Here is a 22,726-nt window from a genome sequence, read left to right as displayed (position 1 = left end):
TATCCCCAAGCTAACACAAAACACAGCTGACTGTAGGGACCACACCATTTCTGGAGATTCCTGGACAGCAGGGCAACACCAGTTCAGAAATCCTTCTGCCACAACCAGATACAGGTTGTTCACTAAACAGGGCTGACTGAAGAGCCACAGGGATGTAGTTTAAGCAAATGTTTGGAACCTTCTCTGTGTGTGTTAAGACCTGCTGCTTCCTCTGCTGTTGTGTATATGTCAATGAATGACTGCCCCCTTTGTATTTTTTCACAAGCCAACTTTGAATCACAATTAATAAAGGCATTTGGTTCTTTCGGTCATTTCATTTTACTCAGAGGAGGCAGATATGACATGCTATCACTTTCAATAGCTGCCTGGAGAGTTGCTCAGACAAAATAAAGGGCATAGAAAACACTGTCTAATCACATTTCTCCTGTAATCGTAGCTCTCAGGGATCTTTTCTTCACCAATTATTAACTGTCACTTTAGCCTACAAGAAACAGACATTTTCCTTCACCATGGGCTAATGTAGGCACCCTTGAGATAACAGTCATAGACCCGAGTCAAAAAAACCCCACATCAATTTAATACTGCCATGTAATATAGAATATATGATACAGAAACTATAACATAATAATACAGCTGTTTTAGAAATCCCCACCTGACCGATGTAGAAACACTCATGGTTGCTTTCATTTGTACTCTGCGGCCAGTCTATAGTGGCGGGACGGTGTAAACTCAGCAAAGCAGGGAAGCTGAACTGCCCATACCAATGGATCTCGGCATAAGCCAGCTCCCTTTCACCGGCGAAGCTCCAGCTGACCACGGCACAATGCTTCCAGCCTGCGCTTTCTTTTGGAAACTAAAACTGGGGGGAGACCCCGGTGGGGAGAAACGCCTCCCGAGGCCCGGATTTCGCCAGCACGCCGCCTCCCGCAGGGGCTGGGGCGCGATCCCCAGCTCCCCGTGCGCCGCGGGGCGGGGCGGTGCCCGCGGGCGGCCGCTGCTCTGGGAGGGGATGCCGAGCGGGAGGGCACTGCCCGCGGGTCTGAGTTCCTCCTCACTGCCAGACAGCGGGGCCGTGGCGGCGCGGGCGGGATGTGGGCAGCGGCCCCTCTCCTGCTCCTGCTCCTGCTCCTGCTCCTGGTGGCGCGGCTGTGCCGGCGCGGGGCGGCGCGGCTGGAGCCGGCCGGGCGGGCCGTGCTCATCACGGGCTGTGACAGCGGCTTCGGGCACCTGCTGGCGCTCCGCCTCCACCGCCTGGGCTTCACCGTGTTCGCCGGCTGCCTGAGCCCCGGCGGGGACGGGGCGCGGCGGCTGCAGCGGGAGGCGGGCGGCGCCGGCCGCCTGCGCGTCCTGCGGCTCGATGTGACCCGCGCCCGCGACGTGCGCGCCGCCAAGGAGCTGGTGCTCAGCCACCTGCCCGAGCGAGGTGAGCGGCGGGGCGGCCGCGGGCGGGGAGCGGCAGCTCAGACACCGCCGGACACGGTGTCGCCAGGAGGGCGGCTCGGCTCGCCCGGGACTGCTGGCGGGGAGCTGCCTGAGAGGGTCAGCTGGACTGTCACAGCGTGACGGTAGTGAGCATCGTCACTGATGGGCTAGGTGCGCTTACCGCTATTGGTAAGGACGGCGGGATTTTGTCAAAAATCCCTTGGTGCGTTCACGGACTGGGGGCTGTCCGAAGGTGCCGACTGGGGAAGGCGGGTGCGCTGCCCAGTGTACCGCCGGGGAGCTTCACCTTTCCACCGGGAGAGGAGCTCCCTGAGTAGGGTGTCCCCGGAGCCCCTTTGCAGGTACCCAAAAGCACAAAGGGCAGAGAAAGCGCAGAACAACTGTGCAGGCATTGGAGGGATGGGACTGATGCCTTTCTGGGAAAGAGAAAATAGAATATGCCTCTTGTGAAAGAGGAAATAGAACAAGAAACACAGAGAGGGCAGCTGCTGTGCCATACCAAAGCAGCTGCTTCTTGCAAGTGTGAGAACCCCGGGTTTCGTCTGGGGTCTCATGTGGTGGTGAAATTTCTCCTCCAACCCGTGCTTCCAAAGAAAAACTCTGCAGCCTCTTGCTGTTCGGTCTCAAGGCAGTTTATTGTTGGTTATCTAAAAGATTGTCTTCTTGGGCTGCGGCTGTTTGGTCAGCGGCCCAGGCAGAGGCACACACACACCCTGACATCCTCTCTGTCTTCTTCTTCTCCTCTCCCTCTTCCCTCTCTGCTCTGCACTCACGTCTGCACCCTTCCCCACCGGAGCCGCCGCCGCCGCTGCCCCTCTCGCCGCGGGTTCGGACTCGAGCAGTGCCTGGTCCCTTCCCCCGCCGAGGGTCGCGGCTGTGCTTGGCTTATCTCTCTGTCTGGGGAGTTTCTGCATCGGAGGAGCTTAGGGATTGAGGTTCAAGGGAAACTGAGGAACAGTGGGAACCCGGAGACACAGGGCATGATGACACACCATCCCCCTGATCCTCCACGGGAGGCAATCCTGCTTCCACTGGATCTGTGGTGAGGAAAACTGCCCCAAGCTGCTGGCTGGGCGATTTTCCCCTTTGTGCTCCAATAGGAGCCCCAGCTGTCCGGCCCGAAGTGCTGCGCCGTGAAGCTGACTCTAATATTGTCCTTGCTGAAAGCAAAAGTTTTGCAGCAGTCTTATCTTTTTTTTTTTTTTTTTTTTTTTTTTGTGGCTCGGTAATACAGTTGCTTATTGATCCCTTGCCAAAAATTCAACTCCAAGAAAAGATGTGCATCTGTGTGCGGGTGACTACACCACACCCACAATAACAAAGCTTTCATTTCATTCAGAGCTATCTCTACCTGATGGGTAGAAGTCTAGCCCTGTAGGGCTAAAAAAAAATCTTTGGTCTTTTCTTGGGAGCATCCCCTCCCCATGTTCTTAATTTCAACCATTCTCACCAAAAGCTGAGTCAGCATGAAGTCAGTCCAGAGATGGTACTGTTCATTGTCCAGCAGGTCACAGGCAAGAAATCCCAGGCACGCTTCTGGTTTCTCTCCTCCTGGCTGTCCTCCAGAAGAGCTGTCTTGGTGAAGGTCAGGTTCTTATCTTGAGCATTCCGCTCTCTCTCTTCTTGGAATTTGCGGAGAGTGTGTGTGCTCTGCTCTTCTTATTTTTTTTTTTTTTTTTTGTTTTTTCCTTCTTTCTTTTTCTGCTGATGAAGGTTGGAGGTTGTTTGATGTTTCTTTTTGTTCTTTTTGTTGATGCCTGACCAGGGACGCCATTTGTGAAAAACCCAGGCTTGCTCTGGGGTCTCATGTGGTAGTAAAATTTCTCCTCCAACCCGTGCTTCCAAAGAAAAACTCTGCAGGCTCCTGCTGTTCGGTCTCAAGGCAGTTTATTGTTGGTTATCTAAAAGATTGTCTTCTTGGGCTGCGGCTGTTTGGTCAGCGGCCCAGGCAGAGACACACACACACACTGACATCCTCTCTGTCTGCTGTCTTCGTCTTTTATATGATATATTACGTATTACATGTTTATAGTTTTCCCCCAATACCTACTACCTATATTACCAAGTGCTTTTCTACTCTAAACCAATCTGTGAGTGCCAACATCACCAAGAACATGGAGGTAAGGAAGAAGAAGGAGGAAGAACAGGATCAGCCCACTTTCCTCCATCTTAGAACTTTTGAACCCCATGTACAAAGTAAAAATCCCCCTGTACAAATGCTAAAACCCCCCTGTACAATACTAAAAAAATTTCCCCTCTAATTTGTAACTACTTTTACTATACTATCTAACCCTTTTTGACTGCTTGTTCCACCTCCAAAGTTGGTAACTCATTCCATGGCTCAAACTCAAAATCACAGCTGTTTCCAGCTGCCTGCCAGGGTCTAAAATGCTTCTGACCAAGGCCTGGAACCTCTAAAAATGTCTGAGAGACATTTTGAGTTCCAACAGGAAGCACTTGAGGTTTGCCAAGCTAGTCCCTGGAGAGGTTACTGAAAGGGAAACTTGTCAATTATACACCCTACAGGGAATGTGCATCCAGGGGACTGGATTGACTTAGCTCCAGAATAATTGCAGACAACCTAAATCCTGGGTTATCCCTTCAGCACATGTGACACAGCACAGGTGATGGGGCCACAGTTACCTCCTTTCCCACTGGGACTGCAGGGTGGGAATTATCCAATGTAATTCTGGGATACACTTGGTGCAGAGCACATTTCCTCAGACTCAGAAGTGAGATTCCCTCCAGATCACAGATAAACACTTCCTACTTATACAGGAAATAAAAGTGGGGACTGGGGCACACAGAGAAATAAGGAAATGCAAGGTCTCTGCCTGCTTGGCTCATTATCTCATTGGGAGGGGGATGGAATGAGAAGTTAAGGAAGAAAAAGCCTAGACATTGCTCATTAAGCACATGTATTTGTGGTTGATCTTGACCTTATCTTACTAAAAGGCAGAGCCTTCCCTTCTCAGGCCTTTCCTCAACCTACAGATAAACACAAGTGTCTCCAAAAGCCCTTAAAGGCTCCCAGGGGACCAGGTCACTTGCAACTCTGGGTTTCACATACTTTATCCTGCAATTCTGACACTTAATGCTGTTCTGAAGTGGTCGTGCTCGTGCTGCCATGTAGACTCTGGAGTCCAGAGTCATCACTAACTCGTGGGTTGTCTTTGCTGCTTGCAGACTGTGCATGTGCCTTCAGAGCAGTTCCAGGCCCATCCAGGCTCTTAGCAAGGCTGGTGAGGAATGCAGCAGGCACGCAGCACATGCACAGTGCCGTTCTGGGCTGGCACTCGGGCCCTCACACCAGCCACACTGGGCTGGGCAAGCACACAGATTTTATGAAACCTTTTTCCAGCAGCTCTGCTGCTGCAGAATTTTGAGGGTATTCTGCAAAGGCAGCAAAGAAAAAAAGATTTTATAGATCCAGGTAGCACATAGGCCACATGAGGAAACTCACATTTATCAAGTATTCTTCATTTTATTTAATAAGAAGAAGCAAAGGAGTTATTTTAATGTCTGCTGTTAATGGACTAAGACTACAAGTCTTCATAATTTCAAAAATAGAGGGGCACAAATATTTTTATCTCAATTGTAAGGAATCTGTGGCAATGCTCATGCAGACTATAAGCAAAATACTTCAGGAGTGTTCATTCTTGGCACCTCTGAAAATAGGTATGTTGTTTGGTATTTTAACTTTATAGAAACAGTTTCAGTTTCATGATTAAACAGGTTAGCTCTCATATTAACCAATCTATTTGTTAAATGTAGGAATTGTATTTTTTTTTATATTTTGGTCAAAGATTGTGTTTAATTAAATTATTTTTCATTAGGAAAGATAATTCTGAACCATTTGTAATTGCATTTATGTTCTGAAAGAACCTAGAAGGTAAGAAAAGTGTGTGACTACACCGAACATGTTACCTGCTACCCAAAGCATGTGCCTCAGTGTCCCACAGTTAAACAACCCTCAGTGGTGAAACTCCAGGACATTTTCCCTGGTTGGATCACGGAGAGCAACATCCAGGGCCTACAGCAGAGTCCTAACCAAAGTGTAAATCAAATGCAGCTCCAACATTTGTAATGAGGAGAGCAAAGAGTGGGTGGTAAATCTAGTAGACTGTTGGAAATAAGCATTGCACAGATAAAAAAGTCTGCTTTTGATTTTTGCACAAACAGCTCAAACTGATGTGGGAATCCAGTGGATTGTGCTGAAGGTTACAGTAGATCATGCATTATGTTGTTTAAAAGCTGTGAAAACATCCACCTTTAAAGCAGCTGCTAGCAGCGTTCTGTATGTCCCTGTTAGCTTGTAAGTAATGTGGGACAGTTTTCTCTGTTTCTCCTTCCCCCTCCCTCAGAACAGGAGAATTCTGTTCAGCAATTCCCCACAGAAACTGGGAAGAGGAACCTTCTCAGGTCCATGATAACCACTAGGTATTGCTTTGGGATTGTTCCCTCCTTTTTGCCATTTTAACTATAAGTTTCACACAGGTATGAAGGATTTTAAGTACATCATATTGGTGCTGGACTTCTAAATTCAGATCACCAAAACATTCCTGTATAATTCCAGAAATAGTAATTTCAATAGTCCCAGACCTAATAGTAAGAGTTCAAAGGCCACGGACTCTGAATGAAACCTCAGAAGCTGAACCAAAATGAAGAGAAAGCAGTTAAATGATGATTGGTTTTTGTATGCCTGTGTTTAGATAGTTCAGAGTAAATCCTGGTAAAAATTAAATATTCTTTATGATTATAATAACATCCTTTCCATGGACTATGCAACTCAGACTAGTAGGGCTTTTTGGCAGATATGCTTTCTTTTAAATCACCTTAATCTGCCTTTTTCCTGGGCCCAGGATAAGTAGACTTACAAAAGACTAAAAGAGACTTTCTAATTTAAGTAGACTATTCAGTATAAAATGTACACAAAAATGTGTAAAATAACAGAATACAATCAGAGTATCAGGAATAAAATACAGTTATCCCTACATCTCCTATATGCTGTGACTATAACTAGCCCAGGCTTCTCATTATCTTCTCTCTCTCTGTTATACAAGAGTAGAAATCCAAAGCTAATAAGAAATAGACTGGGACTTGAGAGCATGGTGGTTTACAATTCTGTTAGTCTCTACAGCAAACTCAGAATTTTTCTGATTTTCTTCTGTTTCAAATCAGAATTTCTCTTCCTTTTCTTGCCTGCTATGAGTGGGTGACATTAGCTAGCTGGAACGGAGGGATATTAGTTTTAGTCCCACTTCCTACTCAAAGGTTATTAAGTACTCTGGTACACTTAATTATGATTTAGTATTAATGGAATTCACACATGGTACAATATTTTAGTCCAGAGTCCCTATAGAAATAGATTATCCTTACAGTGAAGAGAATTTCAGCATAATATTCCAAGCAAAGGATGGTGACTCATGAATGGATGTAAATATAACTCAGGAATCTCATCTGGCCTGCTACCACCCTGCACTGCTTAGTTTCCTTTAGTATTGGTCTGAAATCTGTCAGGAAAGACTCTGTCATTTTCATATGGGCTCAGACTTAAAGGAGAATCTCCAAAGATCACTGATCCCAAGAATACCTGTTGGAATTTACAGTGTGTGGTATAATTCAGGTATTATCTGAGTATTGGCAGCAACACAGAAACAACCTGATTTTCAAAAGGTTTTGCACACCTGCAGCTGGACTAACTTTAGGAAGAGGATTTTAAGAGTTTCTGGAAAAAATGCCATATATCTTTTGGGCCTAAATAAGGACTTTGGATATGTGCCTTTTGGTCACCATGTTGTGAAGTAGAAATTATTTGGCTTGTATGAGAGTTACTGTTCTCCAGAAAGCCTCACTAATCTTAAGTTTTGTTTCCTAATGTGATTCTTAGATCCATGGCTGTATCTTTTAATCTTTGTTGCCAGGATCCATTTTCCCAACACGGAGATCAGTGAAAATCTCTGTGACATCCAGTCCTGCTTTCCAGTTTATTTTTTCCCTGCCTGCTGTAGCATAGTCTAACACCTCTCTTCATGAACTGTGTTTGGACTGAGTTCTGTTTTGACAGTCTAACACACCAAACATCACCTGCTTTTTCCAAACGTGGCTCTGCATGAATACTGAGGAAATGCAGCATCACTCTCCTTCAGCTGCTTAATTCTTGTGCCTTGTCCTTCAGGATTTTCATCTGGTTTTTTTAGGCTACCTGAGCTGCATTTGGCTAAGTAAATTTATAATATATTTTGAATGCACATTATAGCATTAGTTTTTACCACAAACATTTGAGGAAAGAAAGACCAAAGCAGATTCAAGTACTCTGAATACAGAGCTGGGCAGATTGTTTCTCAGGAAGCAGGAAATATTCTTAGAAAATAGCATAAGGGAATAATGAACTGTTTTCTACTTGGGTGGAATTTTTGTGAATTGATTCAACTAAGTGACAGGAAACATTCTGGAAAATACCAGAATATTTCCCATTTTGGAATGCCAAAATGTTCTAAGAAACAGTATGTTTTGCTTGAGGGCAAACTAAGTGTTTTGAGCTGACTGGGTAGAAAGTATCTTCTTGTGTTTAATTTAAAAGTTAAACAGAAGTCTGTTTTAGTTTAACTCAGGCCAATTTTTCTCCTCATGGTTTTTGATTTGGCCACTACACAGGAGGAAGGAGCCATTATTTTGTGAGCTCCCAGATACACAAAATACGCAGGCTGGCCTCAACAGAGGCACCTGGAGGCTTTGAAGAACATGAGGCAAATGGCTGGAGAGAAAACTTAAGCCTTTCAAGCTAAATTCTGGATTTCACAGTTTAGAGAAAGAGGAAGAAAATCAATTGTCTAAAGATTAATGGCTGTATTTCTGAAGGCCTGATGAAATTAGGTGTATGTGAAGTAAGTGCTCTTGCTGTGCTGCACAGGGTGCAGTGGCAGAGGCAAAATGACTTTTTTTAATTAGAAAAGGTAAAGCTGAAAATATCAGGAAGCAGCTTTTGCAGTGGTGTTTGGCTTTAGTTTGGGTTGTGTTAGAGTTAGGTTATATAAAAATAACCCTGAGTAGAGAAACCTCCAGCTTTGAGCAGAAACAGATGGGGTGTGTAGTCACTCAGCTCATCTGCAGAGTGGATCACGTGCAAGTACAAAAATATTGATAATTAGCTTCTACAGAGGACTCTCTAAGGCATGGATCTGGAAGCAATTTTTGGGGAACTAAGTCCCATGTAGCTGAGTTCCATATTAAGATGGAGAAATAAAGCCAGAGGATGATGGAAAGACATGGAGAAAGAGGGCAGTGGCGGGTGCAAGAAAGAAGTCTAGGATGCCCAATTCCATGGCCAATTTTAAAGTCCATTTCCTCTCTTCTGCTTGATAGCATTTGGGGCCATGGAAAAGAAGTAAGTCCAGAGGAAACTGCTGCATTTCTAGGGCAGCAGGCTGTCTGCAACTAAAGTTGTAAGAAGGGTCCAGTGTCAACGATTGCTGGCTGACAGGCTGCTGAATAGTGATTGATTCTTTTTGGAGGATAGAGTTATCCAAGTTCTGTTTGGTAAATTCCTATTTTTGAGTGTTTTGCCCTGCAAATGAGACATCACTAAAAGAAATCAGTGTCTTTCTCTGTTTAAAGACCAACTTCATTAGGTAATACAGTAGTGTATGTATATGGTATAAAAGCTTACAGAGGTCTGCTTACAAACTAATTCCAAAAATTTTCTGTTTCATCTCTAACTACTGTTCTGAATGAAATCTGATATTGGCACTTCTTGGCAGGGCTCTGGAAGGACCCATGAGATACGGGTATTTCAAGATACCAGGAAATTATTGCAGTAGTTTCGTCAGAGATCAGAAAGAAAAAGATTCAGCCCAAAGGTTTCTGCAGTGCCTTGACTAAGGTGATCAGAAGTCTCCTGAGAATAACTCTGCTGCCACAGGTACAGGAGGCTATAGTTGGGTCAGCATCACCCCTGCCCCAAACTCATGTGTCCAAGGAAGAGAGGCACTAAAACCTGTTCTGCCTCTCCAAAAACCCAGGCTCAGAGGTCCTGTGGAATGCATGACAAAACAATTATTTGCCTTGGACACCTACAAGGATTCCTTAAAAGAAATGCATGAGCAAAATTGTCAAGTCTGGCAGAAGTAAGCTGCAAATTCAGCTGTTTCAGTGCCAGTCAGGCTACCCTGGTACTCCTCAGTTATGCTGCTGTCACCCACGAGATGCTGCCAGTAAGGACTGAGGACAGGAACAGAGATGTTTCCAGAAGCAGTGTGTCACTCCCTGCTTTGCTGGCTATCCACAGTTAGGGGCTGTGCAGGTAGGCACAAGCCAGCACGGCTTCATCAGCACTTAGACAACATGTGAGCTGCTGCCTGTGAGTGCTCCCTACTCCAACACAGCATTCCACAGCTGAGCTTGTTAGCACTGGCTCATAGAAGATCTGCTGTGCTTTTGGGCCAAAGGGCTTCAGCTTCCTGTCACTGAGCTCAGGCACAAGCGGCACTGCCAACACCCTTCTGCTTGTAAACACTGACATCTTTCTCCTTAGCACCAAAACCTGTCATTACATGGGAAAAAAAGTTGTTAAAAAGTACAAAATTTTAAAAATACTGTAGCTGTTGACCCTGCTTGATTACTTTACCCAGTGTTGCAGCCATGTACCTGATTTCAGAGGAAATCAGAGCTCAAATCTTGGAAAAAGATGCAAGACTTAGGCTCTTAAATTAGTCAGGAACTTTGAAAATAGTATGCTTTAGCCTTTAGACCACTTAATATAATTTTCACAAAGCTGCTCATAGCACACAGTGGGATTAAAGTAATTAAAATATCATGGTACACCACACTGGCAGTAAGATGTAGTCTCCCAGATCATGTTATTCATAAATATCTTAAGACAACTATAAAGTGAGCAATTATTAAATAGCACTGAGACTTATAGGAAAGGTATCCCTGACCATGGGAGTGGGGGTAGAACTGGATGATCTTTAAGGGCTTTTCCAACTCAAACTATTCTGTGATTCCATTTAGCCCCGATTATGGTCACAGTGGCATTCATTCACTAAACAAAACATGCCTGCACCTTAAAGTGGAAAAGACAAAGGTGTTACACAACTATACAGTTTCTTTCAAGGGTCTGAAACAGTGGTGCTGCTTTTTTATCTAACAGTGGTTGCTTTGCAGTTAAAGGTGCTTGCTGAGTCAATTCTCTTCCACAGGTTTCTGGGGCCTTGTCAACAATGCAGGAATATCAACATTTGGTGAGACAGGGTGGCTGCCTATGGAAACATATGAAAAATTTGCAGATGTGAATCTCCTTGGGAGCATCAGGACAACCCTGGCATTTCTTCCCCTTCTAAGGAAATACAAGGGTAATGCTAATCCACTGTTATTTAGAGTTGTAGAATAATTAGCTTACTATAATCAGGGTAATTTAACATCTATAAAAGAGGCTTTAATTGTCTTTCATTGAACTGAAATGACAGCCTCCTTCTGTGTGGCCTGAAAGAGCAACTTGATCCTGAAAAGAGGGTGAAGCCATAAAGGGGAAAAAATATCCTTAAACATTTTGTCTTTGCAGCACACAGAATAAAAGTATTTATAAATAAGGATTTCTCTCAGTGTTTGACTCAAAAAAGAGGAAGAATGTTTACCATAGATCATTAAGCCCAGGCAAGCCTTTTTAAGCACTGACAATCAGAATACACAAAGATCCATTAAACTGCCTAATTTTATTATTTAGGCTTTACAATTTTATTGTTTGGCAATTAGGAGAGGAGGAATGACCCTACAGAGGTGAACTAGAGACATCCGGCTTCCAGTTCCAGCTCTGTGGAGCCTCTGTGATCTTGGGCAAGAAGCTTCAAGTATGTAGAGGTGCATGGGTATCCAGTGGGATAAATGAATTTGCATGAACTTCCCTAAATGTGGGCTTTGTCCTTCTTTCTAAGAAGTAAATGTTTAATAGCCCTCTGCAGCATGGCAGCCTGTCTTGGGTGCTTTGCAGTTTGTTCCCTACCTGTCTCCATCTGTGTTTTGGGAGGAAGATCCCCTCTTCCTTGTCTGTTCTGGCTGTAGGCTCTTTAGGGTGAGGATTTGTGCTCTGTGTGCAGCATCAAGCACAGGAAGGGGTAGGTTTCACCTGGAAACTCCAGGTGTCACTGCTACACAAACTTGGTAAGATAAAAGCATCCCTTTTTTGGGCTATTCTGCTTCTTTCTGCTTGGCTGCCTTTGGTAGATGATATTCTGAGACAAGAAGAAAGAAAACTAAATACTGCAAGCTGGATGTGTTTTTGTAGAAGAATGTGCTATTGTGTGTACCCAGTGAGCGTATTATGTGGCCATTACACAGAGAGACATCTCTTTTCCCTGTCATGTCCTACTTACTGCTGAAACTCTGTGATGCTGATCCACCAGAGGCATTTATCTGACCCCATGAATTGCACAGGGTTACTTTGAAGCAAAAGGGACTAACAGTGTGTGCAATATTAAGCACATGCATAAACCTTTAGAAGGTTTGATTCTGGATGGCTGCACACACACCTTAGCTCAAAGGAACATTTTGTATCTGTCCCAGGCTTGTCAGTGTTTCCTTGATTTACTCCTGCACTCCATTTTTAAGTACCATCCATGTAGGAGAGGAGGCAAAGGCACTCTAGGAAGAATCCCAGGAAGAATTCTAGATTAGCTGTTGCCTTCCTTGCAGGAACATCCAGGACAGCTAAAGCTTATGTGCTTGGGGACCGCAAGTGACCTCTCCAAATTAAAAGCTTGAATTACCGACATTGGAGCATTTCCTGAGGAAACTGAGTTTCAATTCCCTTAGGCACTTTGAAGATAAGTTAAATGAGGTGTCCCACATTCTGGGTGTGAGCCCCAGACCACTCAGATACTGGACAAAGGAGATAGAGGTGATCTGACCCATTGCTTATTGCCATGGATGTGCACCTATTCCAAGAAACACAAGTATTATTAATATTTGTAAAGGGAGGTAATGCCCTCCAGCCTAAGATTTAAACATTCCACCCTGAGAGGAACAACATTTCCCCATATCTTTTCCAGCTGGCCAGGCCAGCTGATAGGGCATCTTGATCAGCAAGCTGGTAGTTATTTTCCTCTTACTCTAGGTAAGATTTATTTGGGATGCTGTAATTCAGAATGATAGATTTCACTGCATTCCCATGATACCTTTTGATATACCCCAACCCTACTCCATTTGGTGAGATCTGGGGCCCAGATGTTATCTGCATCTGTGGCAGCAGCAGGAGTGCAGCTGCTTCTCTGTATTGTCATTGACAAGACCATCTTCTCCCTCACCTCTGGTATTAGTATATCCACACTCAGTCATTTCTTACCCCATGGTAGGACTATGAGACAGGATTTTACAAGGAAACAGTGGAAATGAACCACAGTCCAGTGCCTCACATGAGGAATCTGTGCTATTTAAGGCATGCCTGCACTCAGCAGGAGTTAGAAAGGAGGAAAAGCAGCACACATCAGGGAAATCATTGTGAGGTATTACAAACCTGCACACATTTGGCAAGTCACATTTCCTTGGTGTAGCTTATCACTGTACAGTCCGGCTTGGACTTCATATGCACAGTTACAGAACCTGGTCTCAGTGCAGAGACATTATTAGCACACTAAAAACTGGTATTAGTAACCATATAATCCACCTCAGGGAAAATCACCTCCCCTCTCCTCTGCAGTCCTTCTCCTCTTATTAGCACAGTGTCTTACTACTATTTTTCAGTCTTTAGGGCTCTTCTTTGTTTCCATCTCTTTCATCCTCTCTCGGGTTCAGAAGGAATAAGCAGCACACTGGGAATGTGTTACACTTTGTCTAGTCCAACATCTGTCACTAGGTGAATATTTTTGTGCAAGATTTTCTGCTCAGCAGAGCTGAGTGCCCATCTGTACTGGACTGCACACTGACACTGCTTAGTTTTGGCACAGTGGGCAGTAAAACAGTCTCCTGCTAAACACCACATTCGTAGCAGCTCAAGACTGAGGCAAATCAATTCCATGCTAAAGACTGAGAGTGAAGTTATGTTATTTGCACTCTTTTCTTTCCAGGACGTATTGTTTTTATGTCCAGCATCATTGCCTATTTTACTCTGGGAAATGGCATTTATTCCATGACCAAGGCAGCTATTGAAAAATTTTGTGATGCTTTAAGACTGGAAATGAAGAAGTTTGGTGTCCAGGTAAGTGATGTAACAAGAACCTGGAAACCAGGTAAGTGATGTAATGAGTTATGTGAAACAAAGTAACAAAGATAAAAGCTCAGAAATGCATTCCTGGATGCAACTTCCTTTTGGAAAGAGGTGATTTCTCTGTGGCTAATCAGTCACCTGGAAATCACTGGGAATAGCAGTCCTGGGGGATGTTTTTGGTTCTGAGAAGTTGCTGGGTAACAGCCTGTGTGTCAGCACTGAAACTTTCACATCCTCTGCAGTGGAGAAGCTTCCTGACACAGGCCTGCCTGAGCTCCCACCAGCAGCGAGGAACCCAAATGTTCCCTGGGTGGCTGCAAAGAGCCCAGACACCGAGTGCTGTGCAGCCAGAAGGAGGCCTGTCACTTGTCTGAGGGGTTCTTCTCTCCTCTTACAACACTAACTCCTTGCTTTTTGTGAGAACAGCTGCGCTGAAGGAGGCAGCATTGTGCAGAGTAGTTATGTTTTTATTCTCTTAACCTAAGAGGTTCTAAGGGTGCTCTTAGTACCCCCTAAGCAACTCTAATAGTCAAACCTGAAGTTTAGATCCCTAAGTAGCTTCACTGGGCTTTTTCTTTAGAGTCACTCTACTGCTGAAACACTTTTCTCAAACACTCAAAGTCTTACCTGTCAGGATTGCATTGGTGTACTGTTTATGTACACAGACTTACAACATTGTTCAGAAGCTTTGTGTTGGAAAATACTACAGCTATGCATCTATTAGCCACCCCTGTCAGATAAATATGAGGGGCTGTAAAATACCAGTGACTTTACAAATCCTAATACCACACAGCATGATGAGGATTTCTGCTGATTAGCTGAGGATAATCTCAAATGCATGGAAGGGCTTAGTTTAGCAGGTTAGCTACTCTGGTTGTTTAGGGATTTTTCCTGTTCCACCTCTGCAGTAGTCCCAGCACATAACTGTGTGAGCCAGGCTGAAAAACATTTCTGGAGTATCTCTGAGAGGTATTTTTCTGTTTCTCACTGTATGCAAGATGCTGGCTGGCATTTGCCTGAGAGCCTGCCCTGTGGAGAGCCTGCAAAATACATGGTCCCTTTTTGCTGTGTTCCCTTGCACTGCTGTGTTGTCCTCTGTCCTTTCAGGAAAAAGCTGCACAGAGGTGGCAAGGAGCAGATGGAGCTATGGCTCTGTCCCACTGAACTCTAGCCAGGCAAGCTGACAGCCTACAGGAAACAAAGGGTGTGTCTTCCAGTAGAAAGGCTACAGAAAATGTGGGAAGGGCAAAAAACCAAGCCACCTCTCCTTCTCTCCAAGCCAACTCCAAAAAAATGAAGATTCCAGCCCCTCTTTGTTAACAATAAATATGGGAAGTTTATATTTGGCTGATACCAAACACTTTTTTCAATAGCACCAGAAGGGAGGGCTCTCGAGGATGCCATGTGACAAACCTGCTTGAGGCAGCATGAAGCTGTTCCAGCTGTGCACACCATCCCTCTGCTGGGGTTGGTTTGCATCCCTTCTTTCTCCCTGTGCATAGGACCTGCACCCCAGTCCTCCTGAGAGCAACAAATCCATCACCATGCAGGCCAGCGGGCAGGGACTGACACAGGTGGGCTGGGTGGCTGAGTGAAGGTATCAGGGTTTTATATCATCACACACTTGCCAGAGAATGCCTGTCAGATCCCCAAGTCTCTGACATGGCTCAGCATGGGTTTCCCTCACCTTGTGTTGCAGTCTTTAGAAATCAGGTCAGTAAAATGCCACAGAGCTTTTAATGTTGCATATCTACAAATAGTTTGAACAAGGCTGCTGCTATCTGAGAAACAGCATGTGTCCTGTGAGTGCTCAGCCTGCTCCAAAACTCCCTGGAATACTCAGCAGAACAGCAGCAATACACAAGGAAAATGTGGAGCAGCAAAGGACTTGTGTATTTTCATTTAAATCTATGTGCAGAAATCTACAGAAATCTGCTGATGGCTTCAGTGAGAGGAAGAGCAGGACCCTTTGGTCCCCCTGCTCTTCACTGACAAGACCGAGTTTACTTTTAATTATACCTACTTGGAGAAAACAGCAGTTCTTTCCCCAGGACCTGATAATTTTCTTTGGTACCTCCTTTTGTCCCAAATTGGGTCAAAAATTATCAATTGCAAGGTTCTCCACTGAGTGAAAAATCCAAAGTATTCCACTTTGGAAACATCAAAGTCATACTGAAATGCTTTGTCTCAGTATTGTCAAAACATTTGCACTGTTAAGCATTGTACAGCAATCAAAGATGCTTTATTGCATTCTGTGAGAGTGTGCCGAGTAGTCAAAACAAGAACATTAACATCAGAGCGAAATGAGGAAGTCAGAATAAAGTACCTCTGCAATCTTAAGTATATCACAGGAATATATTTGATTTCAGTCAAGTTTCCAGCATTAAAATTTCAACAAAGCAGCATTTTCTGTCTGTCTGTCTGTTGAGAGCTTTTGGTCTGTGTTACTGACTATAGTATTTAATTGAATTCACAATGACTGATTTCACCTTGATAAGTTTTACATCTCGCTTGCAGGTCTGTATTATCCAGCCAGGAAATTACGCACGCTCTACAAAAATTCAGCCACCACTCAGTGCCGAAGAGATCTGGAGTGAACTGAGTGAAGAGGAAAAAGCTGTTTACAACAAAGAGTACATTCAAGAGCGGGCAAACTTTTTCAACAGCCTCCTCAGTAAGGGAAGCACTAATGGCAATGAAGTTGTAGATGCTATGGTGGATGCTCTAACATCTCCTACACCCAAGGCACGTTACATGGTGGCGAAGCTGAAGGAGAAGGCCCTGGTGTTTGTGTGTGCTTTTTTCCCGACTGTTGTGATGGATTCTGTTCTGTCTTATGCTCTGAGCAAAGTAAAACTTGCATAGGCTACAGTGGTGCTATTCACTGACTCAGGTAAGGCAGTTTATAAAATGTGAAAGTCAGACCTGAATTTAATGCCCCCATGTGTCAGTGCAGTGACACTGATTAACCAGTACAAACTTTGGGGAGTCTCCCTAGTCAGAGCTGTCACTGATTGCTAGGGAAAAACATAAAGGACCCTGTGTAAAATTAAATAATTTGTTTAAGTAACTTTATGTCTCCCCCATGGAAAAACCCCATCCACTTAAGCCACTTTAATTATTGCCTGGAAAATGCAAGACATCTTTTTCTAAAGCAATAGCAGGTTATTGTGTTACAGATATGATGCAGACAAAATGGAGCATGGCCTACAGAGCAGCTGTACACCTGAAGTCATTACAGCAGAGAAGAAATGCCCTTACTTGTAGAAACCTGAGTAGCCATTTATTCAGGGGTGATAGGAAGTGGTTAATGAAAAAGTCATAAAATGAGCATTGGACCACGAAATACTTTGAATTTAGTTAAGTGGTTGTAGCAAGTTAGGAAGTTTTGAAGCTCTAAGCAGCCTGGTTTAGTGAAAGGTGTTGTGCCCACAACAGGTGGGCTGGAATTTGATGATCTCTAAGGTTCTTTCAAACTCAAACTATTCTATGATTCTATGAATAATAAGGTTGCAATGTGAAAACATTGTCTTGGCTAACACAGTTCAGTCATTTTTCAGGTGTTCTGGATAAATCTGTAACAAGCTGATACATCACAGACTTCAGAAAACAAGTTACATATTCCATTTATAAATGAGTATTTAATCCTAAATAAACTCTGTCTTTTATCCAATGTCTGGATTAATCAATATGTTGACCTGAAGTGTAGTGAGAGAGATAAACACCAAGGAGACATACAAGTGTACTTGGAGCTCAGAAAGAACATAATGAGGTTTGGCTGCTATCGTAAGGAATAAGGTCTGAAGAAAAGAATATCAACAGGAAAGGGAAACATTAGTAATATTTCTCTACAAGAGTCACTCATCACGGCAGCTCCCTTAAAACTCTTCTACTAATTGTCATGGAAAAGATTGCTGGTTTACACATACAGTTTTAAATTTGACTTGGTTATAATATGGCACAAAATCCAAGAACTCTGGGATCAAAAGATCACAGGAGAGCTGGGATAAACTGGTGGCAGTGATAGATACAGGGCAGCAGCACTGAGCATTAGCTTCCCGCATACCAGATCTCCCTTAACAAATCAAAGACTGCTTTAAGTTGACACAGTTAACTTTTTCATCTGAAGCAGAACTTGCACCCTGTACCTAGGAAGTCTTTACTAACATATTTAATTAATTGCTGAGAAAATTTATGCTCTCTCCTGGCAGGTAATTTGGACAGTATGAATCAGAACATGGGCGAGATGAGCCCACAGAGTGATAATTCCAGGCTCTCTCCTGGTACACTCAGCAGTGGAACAGCCACTGCACCTGTCAGAGATTGTGGTTCATGTTATTTCTCTTTCCAAATGCTGATCCCATCCCTGGCGCTGGCATTGGCAAGAGGACAAGCCTGAGCTCCCAACTGTTCCACAGACTGTCAATAGCAGGATAATCAGATGATTATCATCCCTCTCCTCATTTAACCACAACTGAGCAAGGCCAAGCAAGGGAACAGGAATGAGGCTTATTCCAACTGAACCAATCAATTTCTTGTATAGGAGTTCCCCCTGCTTGACCTCAGGAATTTCAGCAGCTCTGCATTGCTTTGGAAGCACTGCTTTCATGCCCTTAGCTGTTGTTTGTGCAGATTGCCCTTCCTCACAGTAAGTAGCACTGGATTCCACAAGCAGCTTTGAAGCCCAGATGTTTCTCCATCAGGCCCAGGGAACAAATGCTGATCTCTACTGCATTACACTGTCTCCCTTCTGTTTGCATTTCTAAAATTACTGCACTAAGTTGCTGAGAGCCAGCACCATCAGATCTCCCTCACAGACACACAATAACCTCTAACTGGAAATTCTTTTTTTGCTGGGTATGGGGTGAAGCATATGATCAATATTTCAGTAGCCTCATGTAACATTAGATGAGATAGACTCCAGAACACTTATTCATTCACCTTGAAAACTGAGAACTTGCAGTGCATAGGATTTTAAACAGGATACAGTGACAGGGTGAGAGCTGATGGGACAAATAAAGCAGTTTATATTTTCATAGCCATCTAACCATCAGCCTGGAAGCTAACTGAAAACCAGCTACAAAATTATCATCTTTATTTCTTCCCCTCAGGTTTTTAACATTATGATCCACAGATAAAGAACTAATAAAGAGAGTCAGAGTTTGTTATTAACAGAACATCCCACTGAAGTCATCTGGAATCCTCCCACTGAGTTCTATGTGTTCCAAGCCACAGAGTTAGACAAGTAAACATGAAAATAAGTGGTAGAAATAATTTCAGAATCCCTGTGCTGAGTAGAAAAGAGACCCTGATAGGAAATGGTGATGGAAGGGGTGCAGCATTCCCTCTTCCACAAGTGCCATAGGGTACAGAAGCTGCAGGATCAGTAACTGAAGGTTTTACTGGGCAAACCTTGCTAATGAAGTCAGCGATGAACCCTGGGGACTCCTAGAGCTGTCAGCTCTTCAGTGAACTCCTGCCCTGCTCTGTGGCACTGGAAAGCTCCCCTGACTCTAGGGATCCCAGCCCGTATCCTGGCCCATATGGTACCTGGGAAGCACATGCTGCAGATCTGCTGGACTGCCTCACCATCCCTTTTTACTTTGCTGCATCCCTGGCTGAGGTGTGCCTCCCTCTTCCTCAGTAACTCTGAAATCACCTTTACCTCAAGTCAAGTTGAAGTGCAGGGGCATACAAGAAGTCTGTATTTACAACATCCAAAAAAAAGAAACAGTTTTAGGAAAAAATTAGGTGACAAAAATAAAAGAAAAACAAACAAACAAAACCCCCCCAAAATCCCACAACCTAACCTCTGTTGACATTACTCATATACCTGAAACACTCCTCTCCCAAAACCCAGCTAACATGCTGCAGATACTTTTCTGAGACTTTTTCTATGTAGTATTCATCTGAGCTGAATTCAATGGAGAACTTCTTGGCAAAACACTTTAGTTTTTGTTACTATTTGTCTTTACAAGCCTTGCTGACACTTTGGGAATTTTTTTCTCTTGAAAACAGCCACACCAAAAGAGACTCTGATTTCCTCCCAAGTCTCTTCTCCAAGGACACAGTATCAGGGACTTAACAGTTATTTCATGGATTTTCTCCTTGATGAAAAAGCCTATTACTAAGACTGCATATTAATTGGTAGAAAGAATCAGTGTTGCTTTTGACAAAGCAATTATAGAAAGTAAATAGAAGAGTGAAAAAACCTAAACCAGTTTAATAAGTTGTACATTGTTCTGAGTGATACCAACAGCTTCATACAGCAGCATCAAAACCAGAAACAGAGCAGATCCCAGAAAATACAAGAGGAGAAGTTTGGTGGTACCTGCCAGCAGAGTTCTGAGAAGGCTGTGCTGCTGCGTGAAGCAAAGGCTGTCTCCAAGGAGGAAACTACCTCCCTCCCTTGAGAGGGCACAGCTGGAGCAATGCTCCCACAACAGCTCCCAAGATGACCTTCAGAATTAGCCAAATGTGTAGACTTGTGTCATTCTCCCAAGCTGCCAGGTCTGAATAAGGAGATTTTGGGTAGAATGCACCACACAGCAGATTTTTTTTGCAGCAGCATCAGAATCCAGAGAGATGAATGGCAGTGATAATTACTTCCACAGTAAAAAGGCTTAAGTAAAAACCAGGCAATCCTCAAGCACACCTTGCAGCTGAAGTCAGGCTGTCACCAGCTCAGCTGCCCCTGATGTCAACAGGACTCCAGGGCCATCCAGCCCTAGAGCCCTAGTGGTGCACAGCCTCCCTCCAGAGTCAGCTGTGGGACAGCTGTAGCATCCTTGGGCTTTGACATCCACAGAGAAAACCCAGCACAATGCAGAGACAGCAAGTGGAACAGAGGATGGCAACCGGATTGTTCTACATGTTCCAATAGGAACAACCTATATTCTACACACTGTGTAGTGCTCTCAGCCTGGCACCTGCTGCTAGCACCAAACAAAACTTCCCAACCTTTGTATTTTGAATATTTGGAAGCACCCGTTCAGCAGTGAAACATTTTCATGTGTAATTAGATAATTTTGGAGCTGCAAAGCGAGTGTGTCAGTAATGGGCACTTTACCTATAATGGGGAAGAATGTATGTTGCAGGAACAATTGAGGTTAATGCTTAAGAGTATATAAAACAAGGCAGAAACATATGCTCCTTAGTAATATAAGTTCTTTGGAATAATCTTGATTTGGGTGTGATTTAGTAGTGATCTCATTATCAGACACAGTGGGCAAAACCTATCTGCTGTGGGCTCCACAGATAGCATTCATCCAGGGAACCATTATGCCAGTGGAGAACCTCTTGGATTGTCTCAGAAGTTCCTTCCTGGCTGTGACAGATGTCCCACGTGGGAAGGGAGTGGAGCTGCTCTGTCCTGTAAGCACCCAGGACAGAGCAGCCTCAAGTTAGTGCTGCCCTAACTCACAGCACATCAGAGCTCTGGGCAGCGCTGCCCTCAGGTGAGGACTCGGGCAGTGCACACCTGGGGCTGTACCAGAACATGTGGACACTGTACCCACATTTATGCTGTGCCAGGTCTCCCAGGTTTGGCTCTGGGAGCTCCAGGGTATGCTCAAAGCTCTGGGAGCTCCAGGGCATGCTCAAAGCTCTGGGCAGTTCACATCTTTCCTTCCTTAGGGCACTCAGTTATGTTTTTACCAGCACCATCCCACTTGCATTCCTGCAGTAGCTTGTCACTCCTCCAAGACTGAGCTGTCAGCCAAAAGGAGCCCAGCAGCTTGAGGCTTCAGACCTTGGAATAATTTTCTCTGGTGAGCTTTATTTATCTCTATAGGCAGGGAATACTCTGAATTTCTCTAAGAGGATTTCAATCCTATTTATTTTGGAGATGTTGCAGTACCCTAATACCAGAGCAGCACCTCTGCTCTTGAAGCCACATTGCTTTGAACCATCCAGTATGATGCTGAGCTGCTTCTTGCATCATGGATCCTCATTATCACACTCAAAAAGTTCATGGAAAGTTGATCACCATGAGGAAATAAATCAAGCATAAAAATCTAAACGTCTACACATGCAGTTACATGCAAATTCATTTTTGGGGTGAAATACCAAGTAACCAGACTGGTTATAGTCTAGTTACGGTGCTTCCACAACTTCCAGAGAAAAGGCATGCAGATGTTTCAGATAGGATCTTCAGTTATTTCCATGTTGGACTAAATTTAAAAATATATGTGCTAACCTTTCTAATGGGAATGTAACTGTTCAACAAAGTGAAAAAGGGGAATTTACCCCAGGCCTTTGGCCAAGACATGTGTCTCCTTATTTGTGGCAACAACAAAAGCAAAATCTTACACAGAACAGTCTGGGAAGCATCTTCTAATGTGCCATGTCTGCATCAACCATTTAGTGCAAACAAGGAGAAAGAGAAGGGCCTGGATGCTATGTTTTCTGAAAAGGAAAACAATACACCAAGGCATGACAGTGCAACACTACCAATCCAGTCAATTTGCACCACAGAGTGCTAACACTAAATTGCTGTGGAAATGCACTCTTTGCAGGGTAAATAATGAAACTTTATGCTAAAACAGTGTTTGCTCTTGTTGTAACTCACCACACAGTCCCATGGCTTTCACCAGACGCCTTTCCATGCTGTTGGACATACATCCAGCTGTGTCACCACTTTCCTGGCAGAAGAGATTTCACATCAAAAAACAATTTAAAAAATTTTCCTAATGCTAGAGGTGATTTGCAAACATTTCGACACCTAGGCTTGTCCAGGAACAAGACAGGCAGTGTTGCTGCAGTTATCCCATACATGACTACTGAGCCTGGCAGGAGCACTGAGGGCTGGGTTGTGGCATTTGGGAATTCGGCACTAAAGACGGATGGAAAGGAGATACAGAGTTCGGGCAGTCCCAGGGTTATGCTATTGCCTTTTAGAATGACTTAGGCTTCACTTGACAAGCTCTGAGTGTTTTCCCCCATTCACTGGTATTTTTCTCCTGTTAATACAGGTTTCTCTGTCCAGTCCGGACTGTGAACGATTCCATTTCCATCCAAGCTCATTTATATTATTGTGCTACACAAACCCTGGGGGAATGGCCGGGCAGTTGGGTGATACGCGAA

At 44.1% G+C, this 22,726-nt stretch overlaps 2 protein-coding genes across 2 annotated transcripts in view; one reads left to right on the top strand and one right to left on the bottom strand.

Annotated features, from left to right (window-relative positions):
- PAK5 (p21 (RAC1) activated kinase 5) overlaps window positions 1-22,726 on the bottom strand; it is a 162,207-nt gene that overhangs the window by 138,795 nt on the left and 686 nt on the right. Inside the window, exon 2 of the mRNA XM_077781970.1 lies at window positions 22,212-22,284. Coding sequence (XP_077638096.1) covers window positions 22,212-22,260 — 49 coding nt within the window. The 5' untranslated portion in view covers window positions 22,261-22,284. The remainder of the gene's footprint in view (window positions 1-22,211; window positions 22,285-22,726) is intronic.
- Window positions 1,090-17,315, top strand: LOC110475796 (D-beta-hydroxybutyrate dehydrogenase, mitochondrial). The gene is made up of 4 exons (XM_021540168.3): window positions 1,090-1,423; window positions 10,644-10,796; window positions 13,503-13,633; window positions 16,160-17,315. Exons 1-4 carry the CDS (start codon window positions 1,090-1,092, stop codon window positions 16,505-16,507), a joined length of 966 nt encoding a protein of 321 aa, XP_021395843.2. The 3' UTR covers window positions 16,508-17,315.

Source organism: Lonchura striata, chromosome 3 (genome assembly GCF_046129695.1).
Source record: "Lonchura striata isolate bLonStr1 chromosome 3, bLonStr1.mat, whole genome shotgun sequence".
Taxonomy (NCBI): domain Eukaryota; kingdom Metazoa; phylum Chordata; class Aves; order Passeriformes; family Estrildidae; genus Lonchura; species Lonchura striata.
The sequence above is the reverse complement of the archived record's forward strand: the minus strand, read 5'-3'. Positions and strand labels throughout refer to the sequence as shown.

Excerpts from the sequence above, each read along its gene's own strand:
- LOC110475796 (XM_021540168.3), top strand. The coding sequence starts at position 1,090 with ATGTGGGCAGCGGCCCCTCTCCTGCTCCTGCTCCTGCTCCTGCTCCTG. Across the intron at positions 10,797-13,502 it reads CCTTCTAAGGAAATACAAGG|GACGTATTGTTTTTATGTCC; the intron begins GTAATGCTAATC and ends TTTTCTTTCCAG. Across the intron at positions 13,634-16,159 it reads TGAAGAAGTTTGGTGTCCAG|GTCTGTATTATCCAGCCAGG; the intron begins GTAAGTGATGTA and ends TCTCGCTTGCAG.